At 37.9% G+C, this 25,874-nt stretch overlaps 1 protein-coding gene across 2 annotated transcripts; it reads left to right on the top strand.

Moving 5' to 3' along the window:
* The first annotated feature begins 1,502 nt into the window (after positions 1 to 1,502).
* On the top strand, positions 1,503 to 21,300 carry ddc (dopa decarboxylase). Of its 2 annotated transcripts, XM_063487663.1 has the most exons (14): positions 1,503 to 1,657; positions 7,057 to 7,264; positions 7,531 to 7,644; positions 7,764 to 7,883; positions 10,749 to 10,883; positions 12,017 to 12,160; positions 12,724 to 12,790; positions 13,097 to 13,191; positions 14,523 to 14,590; positions 16,371 to 16,447; positions 17,332 to 17,351; positions 17,437 to 17,535; positions 19,263 to 19,364; positions 19,792 to 21,300. In XM_063487663.1, exons 2-14 carry the CDS (start codon positions 7,064 to 7,066, stop codon positions 19,990 to 19,992), a joined length of 1,443 nt encoding a protein of 480 aa, XP_063343733.1. In that variant the 5' UTR covers positions 1,503 to 1,657; positions 7,057 to 7,063; the 3' UTR covers positions 19,993 to 21,300. The 2 variants fall into 2 exon arrangements, with proteins under 2 accessions (XP_063343733.1, XP_063343734.1); XM_063487664.1 differs by lacking the exon at positions 7,057 to 7,264 and having other exon boundaries at positions 1,504 to 1,657.
* Positions 21,301 to 25,874: the final 4,574 nt, after the last annotated feature.

Here is a 25,874-nt window from a genome sequence, read left to right on the forward strand (position 1 = left end):
AATCAAATAGGTTTGTACCTTGAATTCCAAAGTCACATTTAATGTTAATATAGTGCACATTCGCGGAAGCTGAAAGAGCCCAGGTGGAGCCGCCCTCTTGATTTACGGTGGGTGGTTTGGCATACTAAATTGCATTGAAAGTTCTTTGGTGTAGTCCAGTAGTTAGCACCTGCTCTGGGAAATATTATAGCAATTCCTGAACTGAGTTAACAAGCAAAATGCAATGTTCTCATTTTCTCAAAGGAAACTATTAAGAAAAGGGAAAAAAAAAACTCCCTGAAAAACGGATATACCAGAATCCCTTTTTGATTGAAATGAATAAAAGAGGTGAACTGAAAAACTCACTGTGTACAATTTAATGCTTATTCAACCTAGAAATGTTGACACACACACACACACACTCACTCACTCACTCACTCACTCACTCTCTCACTCTAATTCAAAGAAATGTCTATGCTATATGTTCACGAGTAAATGACATTTCTGGCCTGAGGGTTGTAAATTCCCTCAATCCAGGTGTATCAATCAAAAATGTCACACATGCAAAAATATCTAACTTTGATGACTAATATCTGCTGAAATGAGTGATCATGCCCACCGGCACAGTGATCAGGAAGAATATAATAATTTGCTGCTTTGGTAGAGAATTACATGTTGCCATAGTAAGTAGGAGCTCCTGTCTTACCTCAGTGCTATTGCACATTAGCTTACATTTTGGCTTCTATTTCAAGATGTGGATGCTGGTTCTGAGTATTTCGAACCTCATTTTGTTAAGTCAGGATGCATTTTATAAAGAAAGAGAGTACTAGTGGTAATAGAATTAAAGCATTTTGACAGATTTGACTGTATGTAGTAGATAGAAATAGTAGAATAGCATTTTTAGCATAAAGCACTTTGAGTGCTCTAGTTCATTCAACTTCATATAAACTTACAGTGAATTCTAATAATTTCAGGTTGATTTCCACATCATATATGTAACACACATGGACAGCTCATAATGAGCAAAAATGAAAACAATAACACCAGGCTGGTTTACAAAAACATAATACTTTTCAGTGTGATTTCAAAGAAATTGTGTAAACCACCACTTTATTTAGTGGTGGTTTCAAATTGGATGCATTAGGCTTTTCCTTTGTCACAAAATAAAGTACCTCCTAACTGTGCAAAAGTACAATGCGTTATCATAAAATTACTAATTACTAACACAATTTTTGTTATTAGTTGTTTATTTTATCTTTATGTGCACATTATTTTAGTGCTAATTATGTCTTTATGTCTATATCTGTGTACATTTAGAGGATGTGGTAAAAATATATGTAAAAAGACAGTGCCTGTTTTTGTGTGTTTGTATGCACTGTGTGCACGAGTGCAATGTACATGTGTGTGTAGAGACATGGTAATAGCAGCTCCAGGAACTCCTTCTGAATCAGTCTTTCTTGCATTGGCAATGAGCCCCATTCCCATTGGCTGGTCTGGTGGGGGTTGGTGGGATGAGGTTGGTAAGTGGCAAGATAAAAGGAGCAAATGTCTCTTGTCCTGCTTACACACACATACAAACACACTCACCACGTGCCTAGCTGTCGGTCTCTTTGTGGACGCTAAAGGAAGAGATCCACTATCCAAACACCGCTACTGAAGCTGAAGCTCACCTGTAGATGTGAGTATACAGACACACACACATAGACACACACAGATATTCATGCAACATGTCTAATCCTATTTGGGATAAGGATAAGGATAAGGACTTCTCAACAAGGGACAGAGACTTGCAGGGTGAAACACTTGTTGAATGATAGCAGTAGTGGAGCTCAGGGGGCAATGTTCATATGCTGTTGTGGCACTGAATCAGCAGTTTGACAGTCATTTCTGTTCAAATACGGTGTCTTTAAAGCTTGTGTTCTTGTGCTTCTATTCATTTATTGTAGGACTGCAAAAGGTTTGCGTGTTACTGTGAGACACGTGAAATGGAAATTAAATGCGTTGAAATAATTCAATGTTAACACGAGCAAGGAAGTCTTGATGGTGGCTTGATTTGAACAGATTTATGAAACTGATACTCTGTTATGAAACCATGCCTGTACTCTATACAGTGAATGAAATGGAGCTTTTGGACTGGTTTAATGTGTTCAGAGAGATTTAAGCAAACGTTTAAGTTGTGCAAGCAATGCACATTTTCAACGACTGTGGCTCAGTGTTTGTATAAACTAAGCAGGATTGAAAAAGGAATACTTGTAGCTGTTATTCTGGCAGATACAAAAACTCCCCTAAGTATTGTGACTTAAAACTACATTTCCAGCATGTAGCATCAGCTATGTGCTGTGCTGCTGCTGTCTCTGTTCACAGACTTGGATATAATATGGAGTGCTCTACTTGAAGCATACTGATGCTGAATTACTAGTATTTTTTTTTTTTAAATTCTGTTTACTTAAAAAAAAAAGTAACTTTTCTTTTTTTAATTTAAAATGACATCACTGTCTCTTCTGTTGTTTACAGGTTGTTTTGGTTTATTGTGGGCAGAAGTAACACACATAATTGTATGGATGCTTCTGTTGTGCTTAGGGTGCTTGTATATTTAGAATTGTTTGTCTTTGTCCTTTTTTCCTCTCTCTTGTCTTTTCCTTTTATTGTTCTTGTCACATGTTGAAATCTTTGTCTCTTTATGGCTCAGCTTAAGAAATCACCAACTAGCATTTCTAGTATTTACAGCACCTTGACTGTCATATACTTGCAGGAAACTCATTTCAGAGATAATACCAGACTGAAAAGAACCTGCGTTGAGAAAGCTTATCTTTCATCGATTTCCAGTAAATTAAGAGATGTTGCTTTTCTTATACATACTGTAGAGCTTCTCCCTTTGTTCATGGTAAAAGCATTTCTGATTCTGCTGGCAGGTTTATAATCTTCTTGGAGCACATTTCTGACATAAAGGTGGGTCTTGCTCCCAAATGTGATGAAAAATCCCTTTTTAGACAGGTTTTATCAGTGCTGCCAGGTTTGTGCCAATTTCTGATGTTTCTGAGTGTTTTTTTAAATGTCTGTCTTTGCGTATATTGGGAAATAGACTGTAGTCAACAGGATTTAAGAAAGGGTTATGCATTTTTAGAGTCAGTGATACCTTTTATGTAGATAAATAAAGCATATATAAAGGTCTAATTTCCAAAAACTGATTTTGGCTTTTACATTGTGACAGGAATGTTTTTTCAGGTGCAAAATGACTTGATGTCATTCAATTCCATTTTATTTATATACACCAAATCACTACAACAGTTGCTTCAAGATGCTTTATAATGTAAGATAAAGACCCAACAATAACACAAAGAAAACAGAGAAAATTAATTCAAGAAAGATATGTTCGATAGATTATAGGCCATTTGAAACAGTTTCAACACCCCTGCTCTGGATCAGAATCTGAACTGGAGCGTCCTGTCACACCAGTCGAGGTTAAGGTTGCAGGTAAATCTTCACAAAGCTGTGAAAGCCCAGGCTGAACTTGATAAAACCTTTTGGAAGCAGGCAGTCACATTCCCGCTAGAGATGTTTATCAGGTCTTTTAATACAGGCATACTCCCTCAAACTCTGAACCAGGATTGTATCTCATTGATTAAAAAAAGCAGGTGGTTAGTATAGTTTATAACTCCTCTCCAACTGCTCTACTAGAAGTTTTAATTCATATTAAAGCTGGATGCTTCTTCTGGATGCCGAGAAGGCGTTTGACAGAGTAGATTGGGATTGGGGAAAAATTAGTTTCATGCGTGATATTACCATACATTTCCTCTCAGGCAGCTTTTGAGTGAAATGACCCAAATTCTGAATATTTTCATTTATATCATTCTACAAGGCAGCCCTTTGCGTTACTGTCTGATCCTGTTATGATCCTGGCACAGTCAGAAATACCATGGGTCATCTGCATGGCCCTGTACGGAGATGACCTTTTTGTTACTTTTGTCCGATCTGTCATGCTCGGTCCTCACAGCTCTTTACATTTAGGCCTATTTCAAAGCTCTCCTTTTGGTCAAAATTTTTAGAAAAGATTGTATTTGTTCAGCAGCAATCTTTTCTATATGGTCACAATGTTCTGGAGAGGTTTCAGTCTGGTTTTAAAGCTTTTCATAGCACTGAAACTGCACTTTTAAAAGTTCTTAACGATCTTTTACGAGCCACTGACTCAGGCGATTCAGCTGTGCCTTTGGTTTTTGATACTGTTGACCACAGCATTTTGATCTCTCGGTTGGAGCACTGGGGCATCAAAGGCACTCCATTAGAGTGGTTCAGGTCATACCTCTCTGATAGGACTTTCTCAGTGAAGATTGGAGATTTTGCCTCTTCCACAGCCCCCTTTACTTGTGGTGTTCCCCAAGGTTCTGTACTGGGGCCAATTCTATTCTCTATCTATATGTTGCATCTGGGTCTTATTTTCAGGAAATATAATATTAGTTTTCATTCATATGCTGACGACACTCAGATCTATCTTCAGCTAAAGAGAAACAGTTCTGCCTCCCTAGAACCTTTATTTTAGCGTCTTGGCAAAGTTAAGGTCTGGATGGCCTCTAATTTCCTCAATTTCAATGAAAATAAAACCGAAGTGATCGTTTTTGGACCAAGTTGCAGTTCTAGAACCTCACATTTTAATTTTCGCAGTTTAGAACCTTTTGTCAAATTGCATGCTAAAAATTTGGGGGTTATATTTGACAATAAGTTCACCTTTGAGAAAGAGATTAGTTTAGTTGTACAGCGGTCTTTCTTTAAACTGAGGCTTTTATCCACTTTGAGATATTTTTTGTCTTTTAAAAATCTAGAATGGGCAATTCATGCTTTCATCCTATCCCAACTGGACTATTGTAATTCTTTATATTTAGGCATTAGTCAGACTTGTCTTGCAAGGCTCCAGCTGGTCCAGAATGCTGCTGTTCATCTTTTGACACCAACGAAGAGACATGAACATATCTCCCCGGTGCTTGCCTTGCTTCACTGGCTCCCTGTACATTTATGAATCAATTATAAAATCTTATTGGTGACTTATAAAGCACTGAATTGACAGGCCCCAGGGTATCAGTCAGACCTACTGCAGCCTTATATTCCCCCTAGAGCTCTTAGATCGGGCGCTCTTTTGCTCTTGGCCACTGGGGCTGGTTCTTAGAGATGATCGTGCATTTGCGGTCGTGAAGTCTAAATTGTGGAATGATTTGCCTCTCCACATTAGACAGGCTCCTACCCTTAACCTTTTTAAATCCTATCTTAAAACACATTTCTACTCACTGGCTTTTAATACTGCATGAGCGTTATTTACTTATTCATTTGTTATTAGCTATTTGGCATTGATGTTAATTGATATTGCTATTTTTTTGTGTAATTTGTATGTTTGTACAGCACTTTGGTCAACACCACTGTTGTTATTAAAAGTGCTATATAAATAAATAAATAGAAATAGAAATACTTACTCCTAAATCTTTCCATGGCTGCCAGGATAAATACAAAAGGAATTTCTCATTTTACTGTCAGAATGAACAGACACAATCTTGTCCCATGTCAGATCCTACATCAAGCTCCCTATGCTAAAGCTCAGCACGCAAAATATTTGATACTGTGTTTCCTCTATGCGAAAAGGCCATGATTTCTGGTCTGAAATCTTTTAAACGTCGTCAGAGGTCAGAGGTGAGAGATACATTTTGCTGGTAACTGCATTTGTGCCTGCATAGTAACAGTTGATGCAAGAGGTGTTAAAATAAACGTGAAATGAACAAGTCAACAGGAACCATCTGGAGGGGGAGACAGTTGAAACAAACAGCCATGTATGGTAAAAATGTTGCTGATAATGGGAACTTGTCTAACTGTCATTAACTGTTAATCAATCATTAACTGTAACTGATGCATGTTATATTCTTTGCTGATGCAAGAAGGGGCTGAACCCTGACATATTAAAACCATTTTGAAGTGTGCTTTTTAGCGGAGATCTATGCTGATGTTGTTACAGTATACATCTTCCCGCGCGTGTGTTTAATAAAATCATCGTTTGACTGAACTCATCTGGGCCAGTGTTGGTTTGTTCTTATCCTCAGTATTAAAGAATCAGGATATGTGGCATGTATAAAAATGCTCAAGTGGCCAAGCGGATTCTCATATAACCTTGGGTAAGATACTGAACCCTGAGCTGTCTCTAAAAATAGAATTATAGTTTGAGATGAGACAAATATATCCAGAATGTTTGTGCTTATATACGGTATGTACAGTACATATACTGTACATATAATCACTGATTCAAATGTCTAATCATGTAATCACATGACGACAAGTCAAAGCCTTTAGGCACACAGAGAGTTCTCTGGGTTACAGTCCCTTGCTGAAGCCAGAGATCAGAGGAGAATGGCAAGGCTCTTTAAAGCTAATAGGAAAGCAACAATGACTCAAATAACTACTTATTTTAACCAGCGTTTGCAGAAAAGCATCTCTGAATGCACAGCCTTGAAACAGATCGGCTACAGCTGCAGAAGACCACGTCAGATACCACTACTGTCAGGATAACGTACTACGCCCTAAAGCTCTAGTCATCTCAAACTGGTTTCTTGAACACAACGAGTTCTCAATCAAAGAGGACAACATGGTGGAAAGGGAGATTCACATCTTAAATGTGCAGCTGACAAATCTGCTGCAACAAAATTTTTGAGGAATGTTTCCAGCAACTTGTTGAATCTGTGCAGCAAAGAATTAATGCAGTTATGAAATCAAAAGAGGGTCTAAGCCAGTACAGGTAATGAAGTGTATATGATTGAGTGAGTGTGAGTGTATATGTATTTATTAATGAGTGACTAAATATAACTTTTAATTACTTTTATGTATTTTAAATGCCTCATGATCAAACACTCTGGACATAACTTCGCATCATAAACCTTACTTACAGCAAGATCAAAGGTTAAACTTCTGTGTGCTAATATAGCTGCTCTTTTAAATATTTGGTACCACTCTGTAGTATCTTAATCTTAAAACACACCAAAATCATTTATAAGCAGTCAAAGCAACAACAAAAACTGAAAGGTAATGAGTGTCTGCGCTGTCTTACAGTTGTACCATGGATGCAGCAGAATTTCGACGCAGAGGCAAAGAGATGGTAGACTATGTGGCCGACTACCTAGAAAACATAGAGAAGCGACCCGTCTACCCAGATTTGGAACCAGGATATCTTCGCTCTTTAATCCCCAATGAGGCACCACTGGAGCCCGAAAGCTATGACGACATTATAAAAGACGTCGAGAGGGTCATAATGCCAGGGGTATATACTATATATATTTTGGGGGTATAAATGTATTCATTTGTAATTTAGATATTTCTGAGGTACAGGCAACTCTGGCGTAGCAGTTTAAATTTAGTAGATGATCTGGTACAAACTGGTTGCTGGTTAAAGCTTCAGCTTTTAAAAGGGTTGTTTGCAGGATATTAGGACTCTGTTGTGCCATGTAGGATGGTCAATTAGCTGTTCAAAATAAGGAATAAGATTAATTTAGATAACCACTTGTACTATGTTTTGTGCTTTTCCAGGTCACCCACTGGCACAGCCCGTACTTCTTTGCTTACTTTCCAGCAGCATCCTCTTACCCTGCCATGGTGGCCGACATGCTTTGTGGAGCTATTGGTTGCATTGGATTTTCCTGGGTAACTGAAACCTTTCTGTATTCCTGTATCTGACTCAGCATTTCGAAATTAGTCCATATCTATATGCAAATTCTGAAGTGTTTGACATTTTCATTTGCATTTTGGCCGTGTGGTTTCAGGCTGCCAGCCCAGCCTGCACCGAGCTAGAGACAGTGATGTTAGATTGGCTTGGGAAGATGCTTCAGCTGCCTGAGTGTTTTATAGCTGGGACACATGGCCGTGGAGGTGGTGTCATTCAGGTAACGGTCATTTGTATGTGTTCATTGCATGTGTGCTTTGGTCAAACACTTGGTTGGCTACCACTATCAAGGAGTCCAACCAGCTTCTGCATATTTTAACACTAGCTTGAAGATCAGTGGCTCTAACTGACACTTTCATACATGTTATTGTTTAAAAGTTTCGGGGCAGATTGACTTTGAAAGTCTTTATGTGTATACAAATAACCTGGTTGCCCCTGTGCTCATATTCATCACCAGCTTTTACGCTATTGATTTGTTGTCTCTGCCTCCGTCTGGTTCAATCCAGCAGAAAATTGGCAGGAAATTGCCTTTTAATGTGTCATCCACAGGCAGGCAGAGATGACAATGATGGTGCTGGGATTGTTTCGTGTGGAAAAAGGCTAAGCATTAGTTTGGTGTTCCATTGACAGAAATACAGAAAGCAATAGCTGAGGATACACTCTATATATATGTGTGTGTGTGTTAATGGGATGTTGAATGGTGGAGCATGAGAGCACACTCTGATGACAGATCATTTCATGCCTCCTCTATTGTGACCACCTGAGTGTGAGGGCGTGTTTTTTGTGTGCGTGCTCATCTGGCTCATCGTGTTTTTGTTTCTGGCTTGCCTCTCTCCTTTTTTAGCACGGCTTACCAGCTCACTATGGCAACAAATGGGGCTCTTCTCGCTGCAGCAAGGCTAATTGAGTGTTGTGACCGCACGTTGCAGACCTATTATTATAAACCTTATACCAACACAAAGGGGAAGTGGGATGGTTAAAAAAAACCTCTGGTGACCTTAGAGTTCCCTTTTTACCCCGTCTGAATCATGAGAATGACAGAGAAAAATGCTACTTAAAAAGATTACATGTGCTAATTGACTAATGGCTTCAGTTTAAAAAAGTGTGTGTATGTTTGTGTGTGTCACCATTATATATTTATTTCAAAAATATGTTAAATTCTTAAAACTACACAGTTCATCTTTAGCAGTACTACATCTTGGCTTCTGTTCTTCTTTTCAGCTGATAAAAGGTAGACTCAAATATACATGAAAAATAAAAGGCTACATTTTCCTATTGGTACAGCAGGGTGTATGAAAGCTGGAAATGTGTAAAACCCAAGTGGCTCAAAACCCATTGTGTGCTCATGCTCCTAGTAGTGATTTGTAATAAGAGAATGAGTAGGAAGTACACTTGATTATGTTTTAAAGGTCAAAGTTCTTGATATATTTACAAACCAGGATACTCAGTGCATCCAGATATGGTCCCAAAGCCTAATGTTATTTTCACATCGCCTCTTAAAACAGTTTGTTACATGATTTGTTCAGTTACAGAGGAATAAGGACCCTTCATCTGAAAGCCCTTTAAAATAAAAAAGGCAACTTTCTACACACAGAGTCATAAACCCAGTTTTACCACCTGACTATGCAGAAAGCTTTAAACTCCTTCATGATGACTACATTGCACAAGCTCTCAGAGTCGTGATTGGTTAGCGCTTCCCGCCTTCATATCTGAAAATACTTACAATATGCTTCTGGTGAAAGGTTCCATTGTTATTATTATATTTACAAAAATCTTCAGATTTCAGATGTCCTTATAGCCAGTTACTGATCTATATGCATGTCCAAAATCCTAAAATCACATTCAACCAAGCGTTCTACCCAGCTCTCTAGCACAAGTTTTCAAGCCTCACACTCATCCCTTGGAGTTAGTCAGTGACAAAAGTTTGATTAAAAACCACTGATGTAATTTCTTTCTGCTGATTTGTGCCTATTGATTGGGTGATTTGAACATTTTATTGATCTCCTTGTGATAATGACTCCACAAACCTTAGAAGCCATGCTTCACTTTATTATTATCCAGCTCCAACAGTTGCCACTGTATCAGCTGGCTGGTTGATGAGTATTTTCAAACAACAATTTCCAAATGTCTTTTTTTCTGGTCAAGACATGAGTCATGCAGTCAAAGGGACTATCCACCAATACAAAAACGTACATGTTTAATCAAACAAAGTTTCTCAAAGTTTCCTACCAACAAAGTTCATTAACAAAAGAGATATAATTGAATCCTTATCATTAAATAATTTTCATAGAGGACCACAGATATCCCAGATTGAAATGCATATAGACATGCATAACATATCGTCTAGGGTTTAAAGATGGAAATTAAATTCTCTATTAATAGCTTTCATTATTCTAAAATGAAACATAAATAATAATTAAATGCCTAATTTTTACAAGTAAAGAATTAAAGTTTACTTATATCACACTTTTCAAAAAACAAAAGTCACAAAGTCCTTAAAAAACAAAACAATACAAAAATTTAAATAATATAAATTAATAAAACTAATGAAAGGCAATCCTGCACAGGTTGGACATCAGCTTCTTTTTATCAACAGTGTTCACTGATCTTGCCTCCAATGGAAGCGAGTTCCACAACTTGGGAGCCACAAAAAAAAGCAACAAAACAAAAGCACTATCTTCTCCTTTTATCTTTAACCTGAACCCAGGTACAGTCAATAAGCACTGATCTGCTGATCTAAGATCTAACAGTTACAGATGAAGTAGTTCAATAATAAAGGGAGGCTTCGGACTATTAAGAGCAAAGAAACGGATCAACAAAATCTTAAACTGAACCTTAAATTTTAAAGGGAACCAGTGCAAAGAAGATAGAATTAATGTGACACAGCAGCAACATTCTGGACAATTTGTAGAACACCTGCCGAAACCCTGCCTTTAAAAACCAATAATTAAGCTCCAACAGTCCATTGTAAACAAAAGGATGACTGGCGTTGACTGGCAACCATGTAGCATCTGATTCTTTTTACAGTCAGATAACATCCACAGCAGCAAGGCTTTGCTTCACAACCTCCTTAATTCTTCAACAGGGAACTGCCAGTGAGGCCACCCTGATATCTTTGCTCGCTGCACGCTGTAAAGCAGTCAGACGGGTCCAGGCGATCAATGCCAAAAAATCTGAGCCTGAAATCCTTTCCAAGCTGGTGGCATACACATCTGACCAAGTAAGAGCAACATATACTTTCTACTATTCTTCTTCTGTTACTTGATGCAAACTCCTGATGTGATCAAAATGATCAACTTTACTTACATATAAACTATGCAATTACTTGCCTTGATGCATGTTCATAATTCTACAATCATGTCAAAATCACTGACTTTACTTACATTTTAGTTTTTTTTCCATCACTTTAACATTTACTGGTTTATTATTACAACTGTGAAGAACCATAGTCACAGTGTTTACATTTATCTAAAGTTCACATGCAAGTTATTAGCTTTGCTATACTTCAAAACAGCTTAAAACTATATACCTGCGGATATATTAAGTTACGCAACTGTGACATAAAGATAAATGAAATGCATTACAAACACAGATTTTCTTTAAGTAGACTCAGTTAAATGGCAGTCCATGTGACGGCAGCGGTTACGTCAGTAACAGCAATTTAGGAAGACAGAGGGTCAGCCAGGCAGTAGCACGCTTAGATCAGGTTTAATACCAGGCTGACTTTGTGATTGTGTTAGGGAGTCGCCTGAGGGCCACACAGACCTTTACAGGGAGATCAGCGGTTTTTGTCTACTGCCTGTTCAGGAGCAACAAATCCATCCAACATATGCCTTTTTCTAAGTGAATAGTTATCTGTTTAGTGGTAATCTCCTGTAGGTAATTCAAAATTGATTGATTTGTGCCGTTTAGTATTGTGCACTGGTAGCCAAAAACAAATTAAGCACAGGAAAGAAATCTTCATCTTTAGTTTGTGTTACTTAAATTTTACAGCATGAATCAAATGGCATAAAACTACATCACAACTACTTTTGACTAAAATACTTTGAGTCACTTACAGTGATACTTGACTTCATACTGTGCAGTTTATAGTACTTTGTTGTTTGAACTCAGCCCCACTTAACATTGTTTTAATAAGCTGATTGTCTGCAATTAATTGCTATGAGACTTGACATTGCACAATCCTACTCTGACCGTTTGCCTGCATAATAATCAGATAAAATCATTTAGTATCCATAAAGTTGAACTTAGCTGTTTGCATGGTAGCTTTATGCAGCTACTTAAAGGAGCAGGTGTTCCAAGAACTTGATTGAATTGTTGTTCTCACTTGAGCTGGATCTCTTTTGTCCTAAGGCTCATTCTTCAGTGGAGCGTGCTGCTCTGATTGGAGCAGTCATGATGAGGAAGGTGCCTACAGATAACCATTATGCTGTCAGAAAGGAAATGCTTAAGAAGATGGTGGAGGAGGACAAAGCAGCTGGACTCATCCCTTTCTATGTAGGAAAAGACAAAACTCCCCATGCATTTACTTAACTATCACACAGAAAGACACATACAGCAACCAAAAAATATAGATTTTAACAGTTTGGAATTAAATTCTCATTTGTCATTGCTTTGCTTTTGCTACTAAAGCTTACAAGCAGTTGAGCAACACGTCTGTCAGCTGTTAGCCACAATGATACAATTAGCCTGTGATGCAGCTGTATACACCCTGAGGCTTCTGCTGAAGGATAACATTGTTTCTGTGGAATATAATGTATGTCTATCCAGTTAAGGACAATAATCCCCGGCTCATCTGGACCTACAGATCACTATCAGTGAACAATATTAAAGAAAAGGCAGCAGCTCTGAATCATTGCTGTGTCAGGAGTGATAACCTATCTTTAATCTATGTTTTAGAAACTGATATAAAAGCAATGTGTTACAGCAGCTGCAACACCGACTTGTATTTTGTTTTCTTGGATAAAATTATTGAAATGTAATGTGTTACAGCTGTGACAGTCAAATTGGAAACACAGGAAACACGGCACTATGGTGTGTCCATTATTTGTATGTTTCAGTTCTGTGCGACGCTGGGCACCACTCCCTCCTGTGCTTTTGATCACCTCACTGAGCTGGGACCCTTATGTGAGTCAACAAGTCGCTGCCGCACACACTCGTTTTTTTCTGTTTTGTAGCACACAAATACATCCTTACAAGCACATTGAGAGTGGCTTTGATTTAATAAGACCAGGAAGAGAAATGCCAAATGCACTTCATGAATTTGCTGAGAAAGAACAAAAAAGTCAGTTTTCTGAATAATCTCAGTTCATTTTTATGATGGTCCAGTATATTTGATAGTAGTTATCTATACTCTAAAGATTCCCCAGATAGTTAGAAATTGACTGACAAACTGTCTTACAAACATTTATAACGTCTCCTTTTCTTGTTCAGGTAATGAGGAAAATATGTGGATGCACATTGATGCGGCGTATGCTGGGAGTGCATTCATCTGTCCAGAATTTAGACCTTTGTTGAACGGTGTTGAGGTGAGTAAAATGTACAAATTTTCATGTTCATGTAGTGCACCAAGACCATGACTAAGCTTAGCCGCAACGTTTTAGTCCTTCATGAAGGTTGTACAATCACGATTGCTACAAGAACCTCCAACACAAAAGTGGCACGGCACAATTTAACTCGAATCATTGCTGGTACAGTGACTAATGTGGTTCCGTGTGATTAATGTGGTTTAATTGTGGTCAGAAATTTAGGCGGTGCTAAACCCATCCTGCCAGATTGCACGTGTAGTATCGGCCGTTGCATCTATGAAAGCAAATACTAACCGTATACTGTCTGAAAAGGGCATAATGTTAATGTCAAGGAGGAAGCGTGCAGGGCTGAGTGTTAGACCGAACAATCAGCATAAACCGCTGAGCATCAATCTGCCTTTTGAGGCTGCCGAGGCAGCTGTTGCTCCCCAAGCTGTGCAGAGACGCAGAGATAAGGACAGAGTAATTTCCTGAGGCAGCGTTAGACCTTTATATATCACTGTTTATTAGACACACAAGTTCAAACAACGTTGGTGGAGACATAGAGAAAACAGACTTAACTGTAAAAGGACCAGCTGTTGTTTCATCCTCTCTTTCAGTTGTACCTGTAACACATCATTTTAGAATTTCTAATATTATTTAAACGTCACTGACAAAAAAATGTATTTAAGCCACATGTAACAATAGTTGGATTTCATTTATAGCACAGTAGTTCTACTGCATAACTATGAAGCATTATGAGGTCAGTGAAAATGACTGGATGAGGGCATGAAGAGGAAGCCCGGTCCTTTTTGGATGAGAGAGCAGCCCTGCTGAAGTGATGGTTGCTAGGATATGAATGACGGGGACGAGGAAGCAACCACCCCCCACTTTGAATCAGTCAGCATGGCAACTGTCAGACAGGGGTTTGTATCACATTGTCTCTCTGCGCTGTCTTATTGCATTTGTGGAGGTAGGGAAAAGGATATTACAGACGATAGCCAACAAAAAGATGAGAGCAGATTAAGACTGGTTTGTCTCTCTTTGAATGAACCCTGTCAGGAAAGGGTTATTTCCAGTGTATTCTGTGAGCTTGATGGCTGGACCTTCCTCTTTTGCATTTCAAATACACTGTGACACCTTCTGTCTAGATAATAATGTCGGTGATAGCGTGTACAAAAAAAATAAATACAATTTTTACAGGATTTTTTGGTCTCCGATCACTTTGTTCAAACTTTAGTGGAGCCTCTAATATTAAACTGACATTCTGCTGATTTTTTTTTCTTTATAAATGTGAGTGAAAGATTCAGCACTGTGGCTTCATGGCTAACTTTTTGGTTTTTATTTTAAAGTTTGCAGACTCTTTCAACTTCAACCCACACAAGTGGCTTTTAGTCAACTTTGACTGCTCCGCGATGTGGTAAGATGTCTAACACACACCAGATATGACAGCAGCAATAGTTAATTAAGTATTATTTGGGTAAAAAAAAGGGAACATTACACACACCATTTATAGTATCCAGTACTGTTTTGTTTTTTTCCAAAAAATTTTTTTCCAAGTTCACCTCACACATGCTCCCATGAAGTAACAATGACTACTGATATCCATCTACACCTCAGTCATTTGCACAGTAAAAATAGACCCACGCCTTCCACCTGCCTCTTCTGTCAGCATCCACAAAACGAGACGTGTTTCACAAGATGGAAAAAGTTAGAAACTCAACATGTGGTTAGAGGAAGAGGATCTTAAAAAACATTTTCCATTGCCTGTCTCGTACTCTGTTACTGTTGACAATATAACAATATAACCAATAAGACAGCCTAATGTTTTAGTTGTCTGACACTGTTGTTTTTAAATCATTGAAATGACCTTATTCAAAAAAGGTGTCCTGTGTGGGGTGTAAATGCCTGAGGGCACATCAAAAATCTTATATTTATTTATTTGGTGAAAAAATTTGGGATTTCTGGCGCTAAACAAATGTGCAAACCATCCAATACCAAAGCTGCCCTAAATACACAGCAGTGGTAATTACCACTGTTTCTGTAATGGTTAATCTACCAGTATGCACAAGCACTTTAATCACAATTATATTTTTTCTATTCAATATAGATAATGTTGTTATCCATGAATTTTCAAATGAACTATTTTAATAACAGATGAAAAATAGGAAATCACATTATACATTTTTTTTTATTAAGATGCCAAACTTAAGTTTTTCACTAGAATTCCTAAAGAAAAAAAATAGTGATCAAATGTTATGCTTGATTAATTTCTTCATTTTCAGAGAAGTCCAGTGTGCTGGCTCACATTTGGGTATAGAATATATAGGTAAATATCATTATTATTATTATTATTATTATTATTATTATTATTATTATTATTATTATTATTATTATTATTATATATAAAAATGGATATAATTAAGTGTAAGTATGTAGACATACAGAGGTTTTTTTCAGTAACTATCACTTCAGCGTTCTAGTAACACTTATTCACCAGATGAATAGTCTAATCAATTTTGTCAATTATATCAACACATTAAGATGCCAGACAGTGATGTCTAAATAAAACTGAGGACCTGCCTCTAACCAGAATAGAAGGAGAAGTGGGACATTCAGCAAAACAACAGGCCGACAGGCATTATCAGGATGTTGAAGTTACAAATGAAAATATTAATATTAGATGTTACGGGTTTTTCTTTTACAACAAAAAATAAAATAAATGACTAAATGCTTGAGAAATTCACTTAATAAGATTAAAAGAGAAAATATGATAGCAGAAGGAAATTGATCACATCACAGTACCATCCTGTACTCTGAAACTGCTCAACTGGAGACAGTTTCCTCCTACAGGATAATGAACCATAACTCATTTCCAAACTATGCAAAAACTAGAGCAGACTAGCCTGTTTCATAAAGCATATGCTGATTTCCTTAAAAATACAGGTCTAAAGCCAAAAGGTCATTTATTAAGTTTTAATAAAGTGTTTAAATATTATTTCTATACCATATATTCATTTTGCAACTCATTTGATGAAAAGAGGTGGAATTTTCCTAAAAATCTTTCGTGGCTAACCCCCACGAATAAAGTAAAACACTCAATTTTGATGTACAAGTTTAAATAGTGTGATTTTTAGACATTTTTCTTAGAGCTTAATGCCTTATTAAGACGCTTTTGTCTTGTCAACACCTGTCCACAGGGTGAAGGAGAGAGCAGACATCATTGGAGCCTTTAAAATGGAACCACTTTACCTGAAACATGAAAACCAGGAATCAGGTAGTTATTTTCACTGAAAAGCTCGCAGCTATTCAGTAGGCCTGAGACTGTTTTGTGGGTTCACAGAACTTGTTCAAGCCAGCCTAAATATTTTTCACTGATATGCTACTAGAAGTCGACAGTATTTATGTCCAAATTCCATTGGTACACTATTGTCCTGTCTTGGAGACTTGAATAACAACAAAAACTATAAAGATATAATCAGAGAATTTCCTATATAACAATTTTGTCAGCTTCTACTTTGTGTGTCTGTGCAAATTCTCCTATAGCCTGCAGATGGTCTCAGATTTTCACTGTAATTTACTTGTCAAGCAGACAGAGAGAAAGACTGAGAGCTGCAGTGCCTCCCACCGCTGTGAAGCACCTTACAAAAACGTTTGCTCACGCACTCTGGACTCTTCAATCTAATTAGTGGTTATTAGCAAAGGGCTAACACAGACATCTATTCTGCAGAGATGAGCTACCTGTGATTAGTGAGATAGAGGCGCTGAGCGCAGTGACAGCAACACCTGGACAATCAAGAGTACGCTAAGATAATAGCAAAAAGCAGCTGTTATAGAAGATACATTTTGAATTTAAAAGGGTTGTTTTAATGTTGGAGCTTTGTTAAGTCGATGCAAGTTGTGATCTGTGGTGTGTTGCTTTACATTCAGAAAATACAGATCTTGTATCTTATAAAATCTTATAATCTTATAAAATGCCATTATTGCCTATTCTGTTTGTGCAAAACGCGTTTAGTCTGTGATTCGAAATGCACTGACTGCACTTACGATTCTTATTAACCATGAAGCAGGCTGGCTGACACGAGTAGTTTAAAGGGGTTTTATTTAAAATTAAGACTGTGCACATGTAATGGACAACATTATCTGTTTTTCCATCAACAGGACTGGTCACAGATTATCGGGTAAGATGAATTATTATCATAATTAATAATCATGATTTGAACATTGTGGTAATAACTTCTCTCCTAATCCAATTCTGGCCTGTAGCACTGGCAGATCCCACTGGGAAGGAGATTTCGCTCACTGAAGATGTGGTTTGTCTTTCGCATGTATGGGCTCAAAGGTCTGCAAGCTCATATACGCAAGGTAAGCACGCAGGAAAATGATCTCTCACTCAGTATCGGCAAATGTACCTGTTCCTGGGGATGTGAAGGGTTTCTTCTTCAAATATATGCTTTCATATGTGGATGGTGCAGTGGTGCTGTGGTTAGCACTGTCACCTTACAGCAGGAAGGTTCTGGGTTTGAATCCAGGAGTTTGCATATTTTCTCCTGTGTGGGTTTTCTCCAGGTTCTCACCCTATGACAGGTGGGATAGGCTGCAGCACCCCCGTGACCCTAAAGCATGGATGGATTTCACATATTCCATTCATTTAGCTGTGCAGGGATTACTGAGAATTATTCCCCATAATGTGTGAGAGCTGATGTAAATAACAGATCAATTACTTTAAGAAGTAGCAGTGTGTTAGTGCTAATTCAGGCTTTGTAACCCTGTTAACCTGTTTCTTATCCTCAATGTAGTAAAAAGATTATCAGTCTCACTTTGGTGTTTCATTTCCATTTATCTGTCACACCCCCCTTCTCTACATCTCAGTCACTTCCAAAAGAAAAAAAAAACACTTCAGGAAATCATATATGCCTTTATGGGAAATACCTTCGCCTTCCTGCTTCCTAGAACTCTTTGCTCCTAATCCTCCTTACCACTAAAGTCCCGCCAATGCCCTCCCTCCTCATCTATCTCTTCATCGGTATAATTAGCCCTGCAGTCATATATGTCTGGCCTGTATCTTCTATTTAAAACTACATTTCCTTTCCCAACCCTGCACATGCCTTTTCTCTTCATCTTTTCTTTTTGATGCATGACCCCTGTCTGACTCGCTCGCTCTTCTTCCAGTCTGCTCTGTCAATCAAATCAGCCTGTTTTGTGTTTACGCTCCATTTCAAATAAAGTGGCAGGAGCAGAATCGATCCCTGCAGCCATCTGAAACCACAAAATATGAATAATATGTACGAAAAGTTCTGCCTGGCATACAGTCAGCAGTAGGACAGGAAGTGAGGTCACTGGAGTTTAGCTTGTAATCAAATACAGTGATACTGGATTATCTGCTGGGACTTAAGAAACAAGATGACGGTCAACCAATTGTTGGCCATTTATGCCAGAGGTTTGGCTTTATTTACCAGTTGGAAAAGTTGAGTGGAAGCTCAACGATATAACCGGGATAACTGTATTGACGCACGTTTCAGCATGCATCAGCAGAGTCTTTGATCTTAAGTGGATAAGTTGTACTTTAGGAGCATCTTTGATAAGTGCTGTGTTTAGAAAAATCAGTATGAGGGAGATGACATTTTCAGAGCAGACTTTGATAAAGGCTATTTCATGGGTGCTGAGTACAAATTTTGAACTTGTCTGATTTGAGCTCACCAGGAATTGTCTCTTCTAAAATGTGAAATATCACACTGCATGCTTGTTTAATCAGATGAATGCAGTTAGTGATGAATGCATTTACTTCACAGTAAGCAGTGATGGTTTCTGTGAAGAAAAAAAAGAAAGGTTTTAATTAAGAATGACAAGAAAAAAGTCTTCTAATCTCTTTGGCCTAAAGAACGGAGCTATGTAACAAACAACACTGGCATCTAGTGGAAAATAATACCAATTACAGCGAATATTGTTTGCAGGTGAAAGATTTTTTGTTGTTGTTTTAAAATCAATGCTTTAAAAAATTTATGATTAAAAAATTCACTTTTATTTGCATGTACAATAAATCTTTTACATTTCATGAAATATTTATGAATAATTCACATCCCCTGTTACAGCAAGTGGCCCTGGCCAAGGAGTTTGAGAGTCTGGTGCGAGCAGACAAGAGGTTTGAGATCTGTGCTGAAGTTGTCCTGGGACTGGTCTGCTTCAGGCTCAAGGTAACAGCACCCAACGGTACAGCTCTATGATCTGATCTCTGCAGTGGTCACAAAAAGTAAAAAAGTCACCTAGAAACCTCAAAGGTTTACATATTAGCATCTTGTTTCACGCGATGCGACAAACAGGATTTATTTTTTAAATTCTACCTTTAAAAGTAGCCTTAAATTCACTAATTAAAATCTCTGAGTACATTGTAGAATTTCAGGGATGTGCGCTTAAATAAGTGGAGACAAAACAGTTCAATAACACTGAGGGTATTATTTAGAAAAGCTAGCAATGCATTTCTAAGTAAATACATATCAGAGCTCCCTGTCTATGGGAATTTGACTGTCAAGACTGTGATTACTTAAATCCAGTCACCTAATTATTAAATAGTCATGGCACAAAGCCTAGCTGGTGTAATTCTTCCTTGCTTTCTCCTCTCAGGGCTCCAACGAACTGAACCAAGAGTTGCTGAAAAGGATCACCAAGAGCAGAGAGATCCATCTGGTGCCTTGTCAGCTCTCAGGCCGCTTTGTCCTGCGCTTTGCCATCTGTGCACGCACTACTGAGTCACATCACATCCAGCAAGCATGGCAGCACATCACGCAACTGACATTTGAGCTTTTGCAGGAGGCCAGCCATTAACCAAAACGCTGGAAAAGGGGTCATCCACTCCGATCCCTGAATGACAACCAAAGTTGTGACTGAAGTTTGATGGAGTTTTGCAGATGTAAAATGTCATAAAGGGAATGTGGAGTAATTTATCTAACAGGCAGTTCTCCTTCTGTCTGCAGCAAACAATTCAGTCGAGTTAACAGTGGTAAATATTACATTGTCGCAAATTATTGTATATTTATGTATCTACTAATTATGACAAAAAACAACAAAAACATATGCAGACTTCCAAAAATAACATTTTATATCTGCATTTCCTCCCTCTGTTGACGCCACGTTGTCTCTCACGGATCACTAATCATGTTACTGTCCACGTCACAGTGCACTTGTCTATGCCGGTTCTGTGTCTTCTGTGTGTAAAACTTGTTTGGGGGTAAATTCAGTGTTTTGTGTGGTTGAATTGAGGCTAAATTATTTTTGAGTTTTGCAAAGAATGTATTGCGCACTTTGTGAATTTCTGACTCAGTGTTTGTCTGCAACTTTTTTTTTTAGGTGCTCGTTCAGAAACTGCTTCCAAATGTATATATGAGTGATACATGGAGGGCTTCAGGAAGTGTCAGGTTAAAGATTTCTAATATAATATCCTAGTGATTAGGTTAAGTGCACTATCTGATTTATTAACTAATTTGCAAAAGTAGTATTTTTTTTAATATACAATGGCAGATTAGGGCTGATTATATGTTATTGATTCATATTGTGTCTTACGACAGCTGGCCAGTATTCCCCAACAGCAGTACAAGACAATCACTCAGTCACTGTGAGTGGGCTTAAAGTGAAATTATGCTCCTTTGGGGCTTTTTTCTACATTCACAGAAACTAAATTCCATTACATTTCTGTGCTCAGAAAGAAAAAAAAATATTAAGATGAAAGTTTAAAACCTAAATTATGCAAATTTATTAAATATTCGCTCACTGTTTTCTGTGTATCAGTGATTTGGCATTTGTCTTTGATTTGAATGTACCAGAAATATAGGATGCTTTAGATTCCACACTTAAGTGTCCTGTTATATATTTTTAAAACCTGGAGATCTGAGAGAAATTTTCATAATGATCAAATGTAACTAAATCCCCTGCCAAACCATTATAGTTTTGCACTAACCTGACCCTTTACACCTGCCCTTTCAGGGGATTTAGAAATCTGTGCTCTGACATCACCACGCATTGCTGTAATTTCAGATGATTGTGCTAACGTCAGTGGCTGTGTCTGACCCAAGTGTTTCCTCATTGGCTAGACTGTGCTGCATGGAGTTTATGGTTTATTTGAATAAAGTCTGCTGTAGTCTGCATGGTGTCACTTTTCAATCCTCTTTCAAGGTTTAAAATACAATCTGATTTTCTAATGGTATGGGGTGCATTTTGGCACATGACATGGATAACATGTGTGACTATACTAAATTATATATACAGCTTTAGGAGCAATACATGCTGCCCTCCAGGTGACGTCGTCTTTAGGGAAGGTAACCTATTTCAACAGGACAATGCCGAGCAATGTTCTGCAGGTATTCCAATGCCATGAAAAGAGTGAGTGGATAAACTGACCTGCCAGCAGTCCAGAAATGGCACTGTTGTTGTTGCTCAACACACACACATACACACACAAACAGCATGTCTTGCAAATCAGCCTCCTCTGAGCATCTTAATCCCTGAGGACAAAGGCCGGCCTTCTATAAATACAAATGAGGATTCAGTATTAGATGTTACTTCTTAGCCCCTGATTACTCCTCAGTATTATTGGCCAGTTCATTTGCTTGCTTCAAAAATATAAATATAAATTCTACAGGCAACTATGACACAGCAACAGTTGTAGAGGAAGACTTCTCTTTAAAATTGATACGGCTGGTTTGGAAAATGCCAAAGAGAAAAAGGTCACATGGTCTGTCTGTTCAGTTAAAATTGTAAATCATGATGATAGGAGACACGAGACATAACAATGCTACTTGAGAGGTCTTACTTCTAGTGCTTACAATAGAGAACTTCACCTGTATAGACTTTATGAATAAAAAATGTGCTTCCACCAGGCACTCGCTTGACTTGAGTGAAATGTTAACTCTTTATCTACAGAGAGGATAATGCAAAGAAATGTTTTTTTATGAATAATCTTTTGTCTTCATTGAATTATTTATTAATTCTTTACTTTTACTTCTTTACTTTAATCAGCATTTTTATTTGTTATCATTGTGTCAGTTTAACGGAAAATGTTAGTGACGTTCCACTGGTAATGAAGTGATCATCTTAAATATTGAAGGGGGAAAAACATTGAATCAAGTGAGGCTTGAATCATCTTCATACTGAGATAAAAGCAAAGATTTGTTATCCTTTGTAGGCTGCTTTTATGTTATCACAGTTGCTGACTTGTCTGAGTGATTGTCTCAGTCCTCAGATGCTTTTATAAGACCTTGCAATTATAATTAAACATTTATTTGAGCACTTGAGTTGAAGGGGATGGAAGCACATATTTTACTGACTCTTGGTTGGGGATTTTACAATAATTTTGCTGGCAGCATTATTGCTGCTCCTCCTGAGTGTACATGTGTAAAAAAAAAAGAGTTTTGCTTCAAGCATTACAAATGTTTCTGGACATGCATTTTGCAGTTTGGCCACAAGGAGATGCCAACAGACACATGATTAGTATTTCTGACAGCTACACAGGAGTAATGGTTTAAAAATGTTGTAGAGATTTCAGCTTTTAGGTTCTTCTTCTGTGGAAATAGCACCCAGGTTGGATTTGGGAGAAAGACTGGACACTTGGTTTTCTTCTTTGCTCAGCACCATTCAGTCCTAATAGATGGCTGCCTGTCCCTGAGTCTGGTTCTGCTGGAGGTTTCTTCCTGTTCAAAGGGAGATTTTCCTCCACACTATGAGCAAGTGCTTGACCAAAGGGAGTTGTCTGATTGTTGGGGGTTTCTCTCCATTATTGTTAGGCCCTTATCTTACAATATGAAGCACCTTAAAGTGACTGCTGTTGTAATTTAGCCCTGTATAAATAACATTTAATTGAATTTAATTGAATACTAGTACGGTAACATCTTTAAATAATGCTTACCTTAAAATGAGAACCATCCAGCACTGAGAAATGTTGATTCCATATTAAAATAATCAAGCTTATAATCAGAAATATTCAATGCATAGTAAACTGACTTCAATCTTATGTGTGCACTCTGTAGTTAAATTCAATTTAGTTTTATTTATATTGCGGTAAGTCACAATAATTGTTGCCTCAGGGTACTTTATATTGCAAGACTCAACAAGCAGACAACTGACAATGAGCAAACACTTGGTCATAGTGGAAAGGAAGAACTCCCTTTTAACAGCAAGAAATCTCAGGCAGGACCAGGATCAAGGAGAGTCTGCCATCTGCTCCAGTAGGTTGCAAATGAGAGCCTGAAAGAGAAGAGAGCAGGGCAAGACAGGGGGGTAACATAGTGTAATATTATTAGGTTGTATTACAGACAGCTCAAAAGCTATCTGACATTAACCTTTAATCCAAATAAAGCAGAGAAATAACTTGTCTCTGGTCCAGTTTTGGACAGTGGCACTTTGTTTTGTAATGTTGTTGCTGTACAGAGGATTTTAAATCTAACAAACATCATGTGATTCAAGTGCAGACTTTCAGCTTTAATTTAAAGGTTCTCACAAAAGTATTTGATCAGCTGTTCAGGAATTTTTAGACATAATCTCCCATATTTCAATCAAGACTTTGATTTTATGAATCAGTTTCCACTCTCTGCTGATGAAAAAGTATTTTAACAGGGAAAAGTCTTCTAAAAACGTTTCTTTGTCTTCAGTTCAACATGAATGTGCACATGCACAGAGTGACTTTTGATTGCACAGATATTAAGTGGCCAAAGGCAGAAAACCACTAAAATATGAAAGTTTATCTCAGGGACATACGCTAGGAAATCTCTATTAATAGTTTCAAAGAAAGTCTTTCAGTTGAATTCAGTAACATTTGAGGAACAGCACAAACCTTTTAGGGGAAACTGGAGTGAAGTCGCAGCAGGAATGCACTGATTTATGACTGCATTTCACATGCCTCTTATCTCGGGGGAACATAGAGGCAAAGTTAGTGTGCTTGTTTTTAGGATAAAGGTTGATTTTTGTTTCATAGAAAGTTGAGAAAATTAATTTGCCAAACATATTTTCTTCCCTCCTAACTACTACGACCATACCTGTCAATATTATCTTTATGTCAAAGCATGGTAGAGGAGCCTATTACCTTGGACTCCTCTATTTTCCTTTGACCCCTTTATTGCAGATTCTGACAGTGTCTGCATCTGCACAGTATGTTCCCAGCCTCCCTGTCAAGGTTTTATTTGAAATAAATGATCTAAACTATTGGTGTTTTTCTTCTAACTTAGCATAAAATCCCCAGTACTGCTTCAGTCCAGAAAAAGAACTAACTTCACTGTATATCACAGTTTTCTAGGCCCTGTGCAACTATACTGCATTGCAATTACACATGTATCAGTCTTTCGTTTATTTGTCCCTCTATGATGTATGCGCTCATTTCCGTTGTTTTCTGGACAATAGAGAATCCTGTCAGAGAGTGTAAACATTTTCATGGAAGGAATCTTAGACAGGATGGAAACTTTTATCTTAGCTAGGTGCTTGGTAACCTTAGTATGATGCATTCTTTCACAGGGTGTGATTGGTTGATAAAAAAGAAATAAAAGAATGAGCGTAGAAACAGCAGTGAATTCAATAGGTCTCAAAGAGATAGTAAAAGATCAGCCTTCTTTTTTATGTAACCAGCATTCCTGTTGTAACAACACAGGACTGAAATGTATGAGAGACCACATGAGAGTTCACCACTTCACTGAGGTAAAGCACAGTTTGTTCCACAGGTGATCAACTCATGATCAAAGTAGACAAAACCTGGAACAAGCAGAGGCAAAAGCCAAAAGGCAAAACAGGGTTAGGCGCATGGGAATTCCAATGCAAGAGCAGTATTACTGAAGTGCTGCGTACATAAACAAAAGCGAGCTGGCAAAGGACAGGCAAAAAACACATTTTGAATACAAGGGAAGGGAATTACTCACAGCACTTTAAGAATTACTGCAGCACACTGGGGCAGAGCAGGTAATTGCAAAGGTGGGAGACACATAAAGACAGGAAGGGCAGGACCTGTGAAAAATGTTTTTCTAGGATCTATTCTTAGCTGCAAAGTGGAACTTGTGATGTGAAACCTATGCTTTGTTCCAAACTAGGTACAAACATGAGTCTTTACAGTACAGCCAAAACATTCAGAGAGCAAAGCACAGTTTTATTGCAGTGCATAATTATTTGAACAGATAGAAATAGATCAGAACAGAAAACTACAAATTGTGACATAATCTCATATTGAAAATGCATATTTGAGCCCCGATGTGTTGGACTCATCCAGTCCAACACATGCTGTCAGCCCACTAGGCTCAGCAGCCTTCAAATATCTGGTATGTGAGGTTTTTCCTGAAAGCATGCCCAAGATGCTGTTTCACTTGGGAGGGATCAGATGGGAAAACATTATAATCTAGTAGCCATCAGCACGTAACTGAATCTCAAATCACAATGCGTTTGAGACCACAGAGATCCCATTACATGGCCAGCATATTTGCCCCATGTTGAAATGTGCACTGATTGCTGTTAACTCTGATATCTGTAATTCTACAAGGATAAGAGTTTCCTTTTTGATAATTCAATTGCAGCGTGCTGAGTGGTACACAGCTTTGACATGTAAGAGATATGGGTTTGTCCTGAGCTAGTCTGGGGACTACTTTCTGTCAAGCAGTGGTGGAGAAGAGTGTTGTGTACAATGTAGCTGGCCATAAAGAGTTTCACACAGTGGCTCCCTGTGAGAGTCAGCCCTGTTGAAA

The sequence above is a fragment of the Pelmatolapia mariae genome, linkage group LG10_11 (genome assembly GCF_036321145.2).
Source record: "Pelmatolapia mariae isolate MD_Pm_ZW linkage group LG10_11, Pm_UMD_F_2, whole genome shotgun sequence".
Lineage (NCBI taxonomy): Eukaryota > Metazoa > Chordata > Actinopteri > Cichliformes > Cichlidae > Pelmatolapia > Pelmatolapia mariae.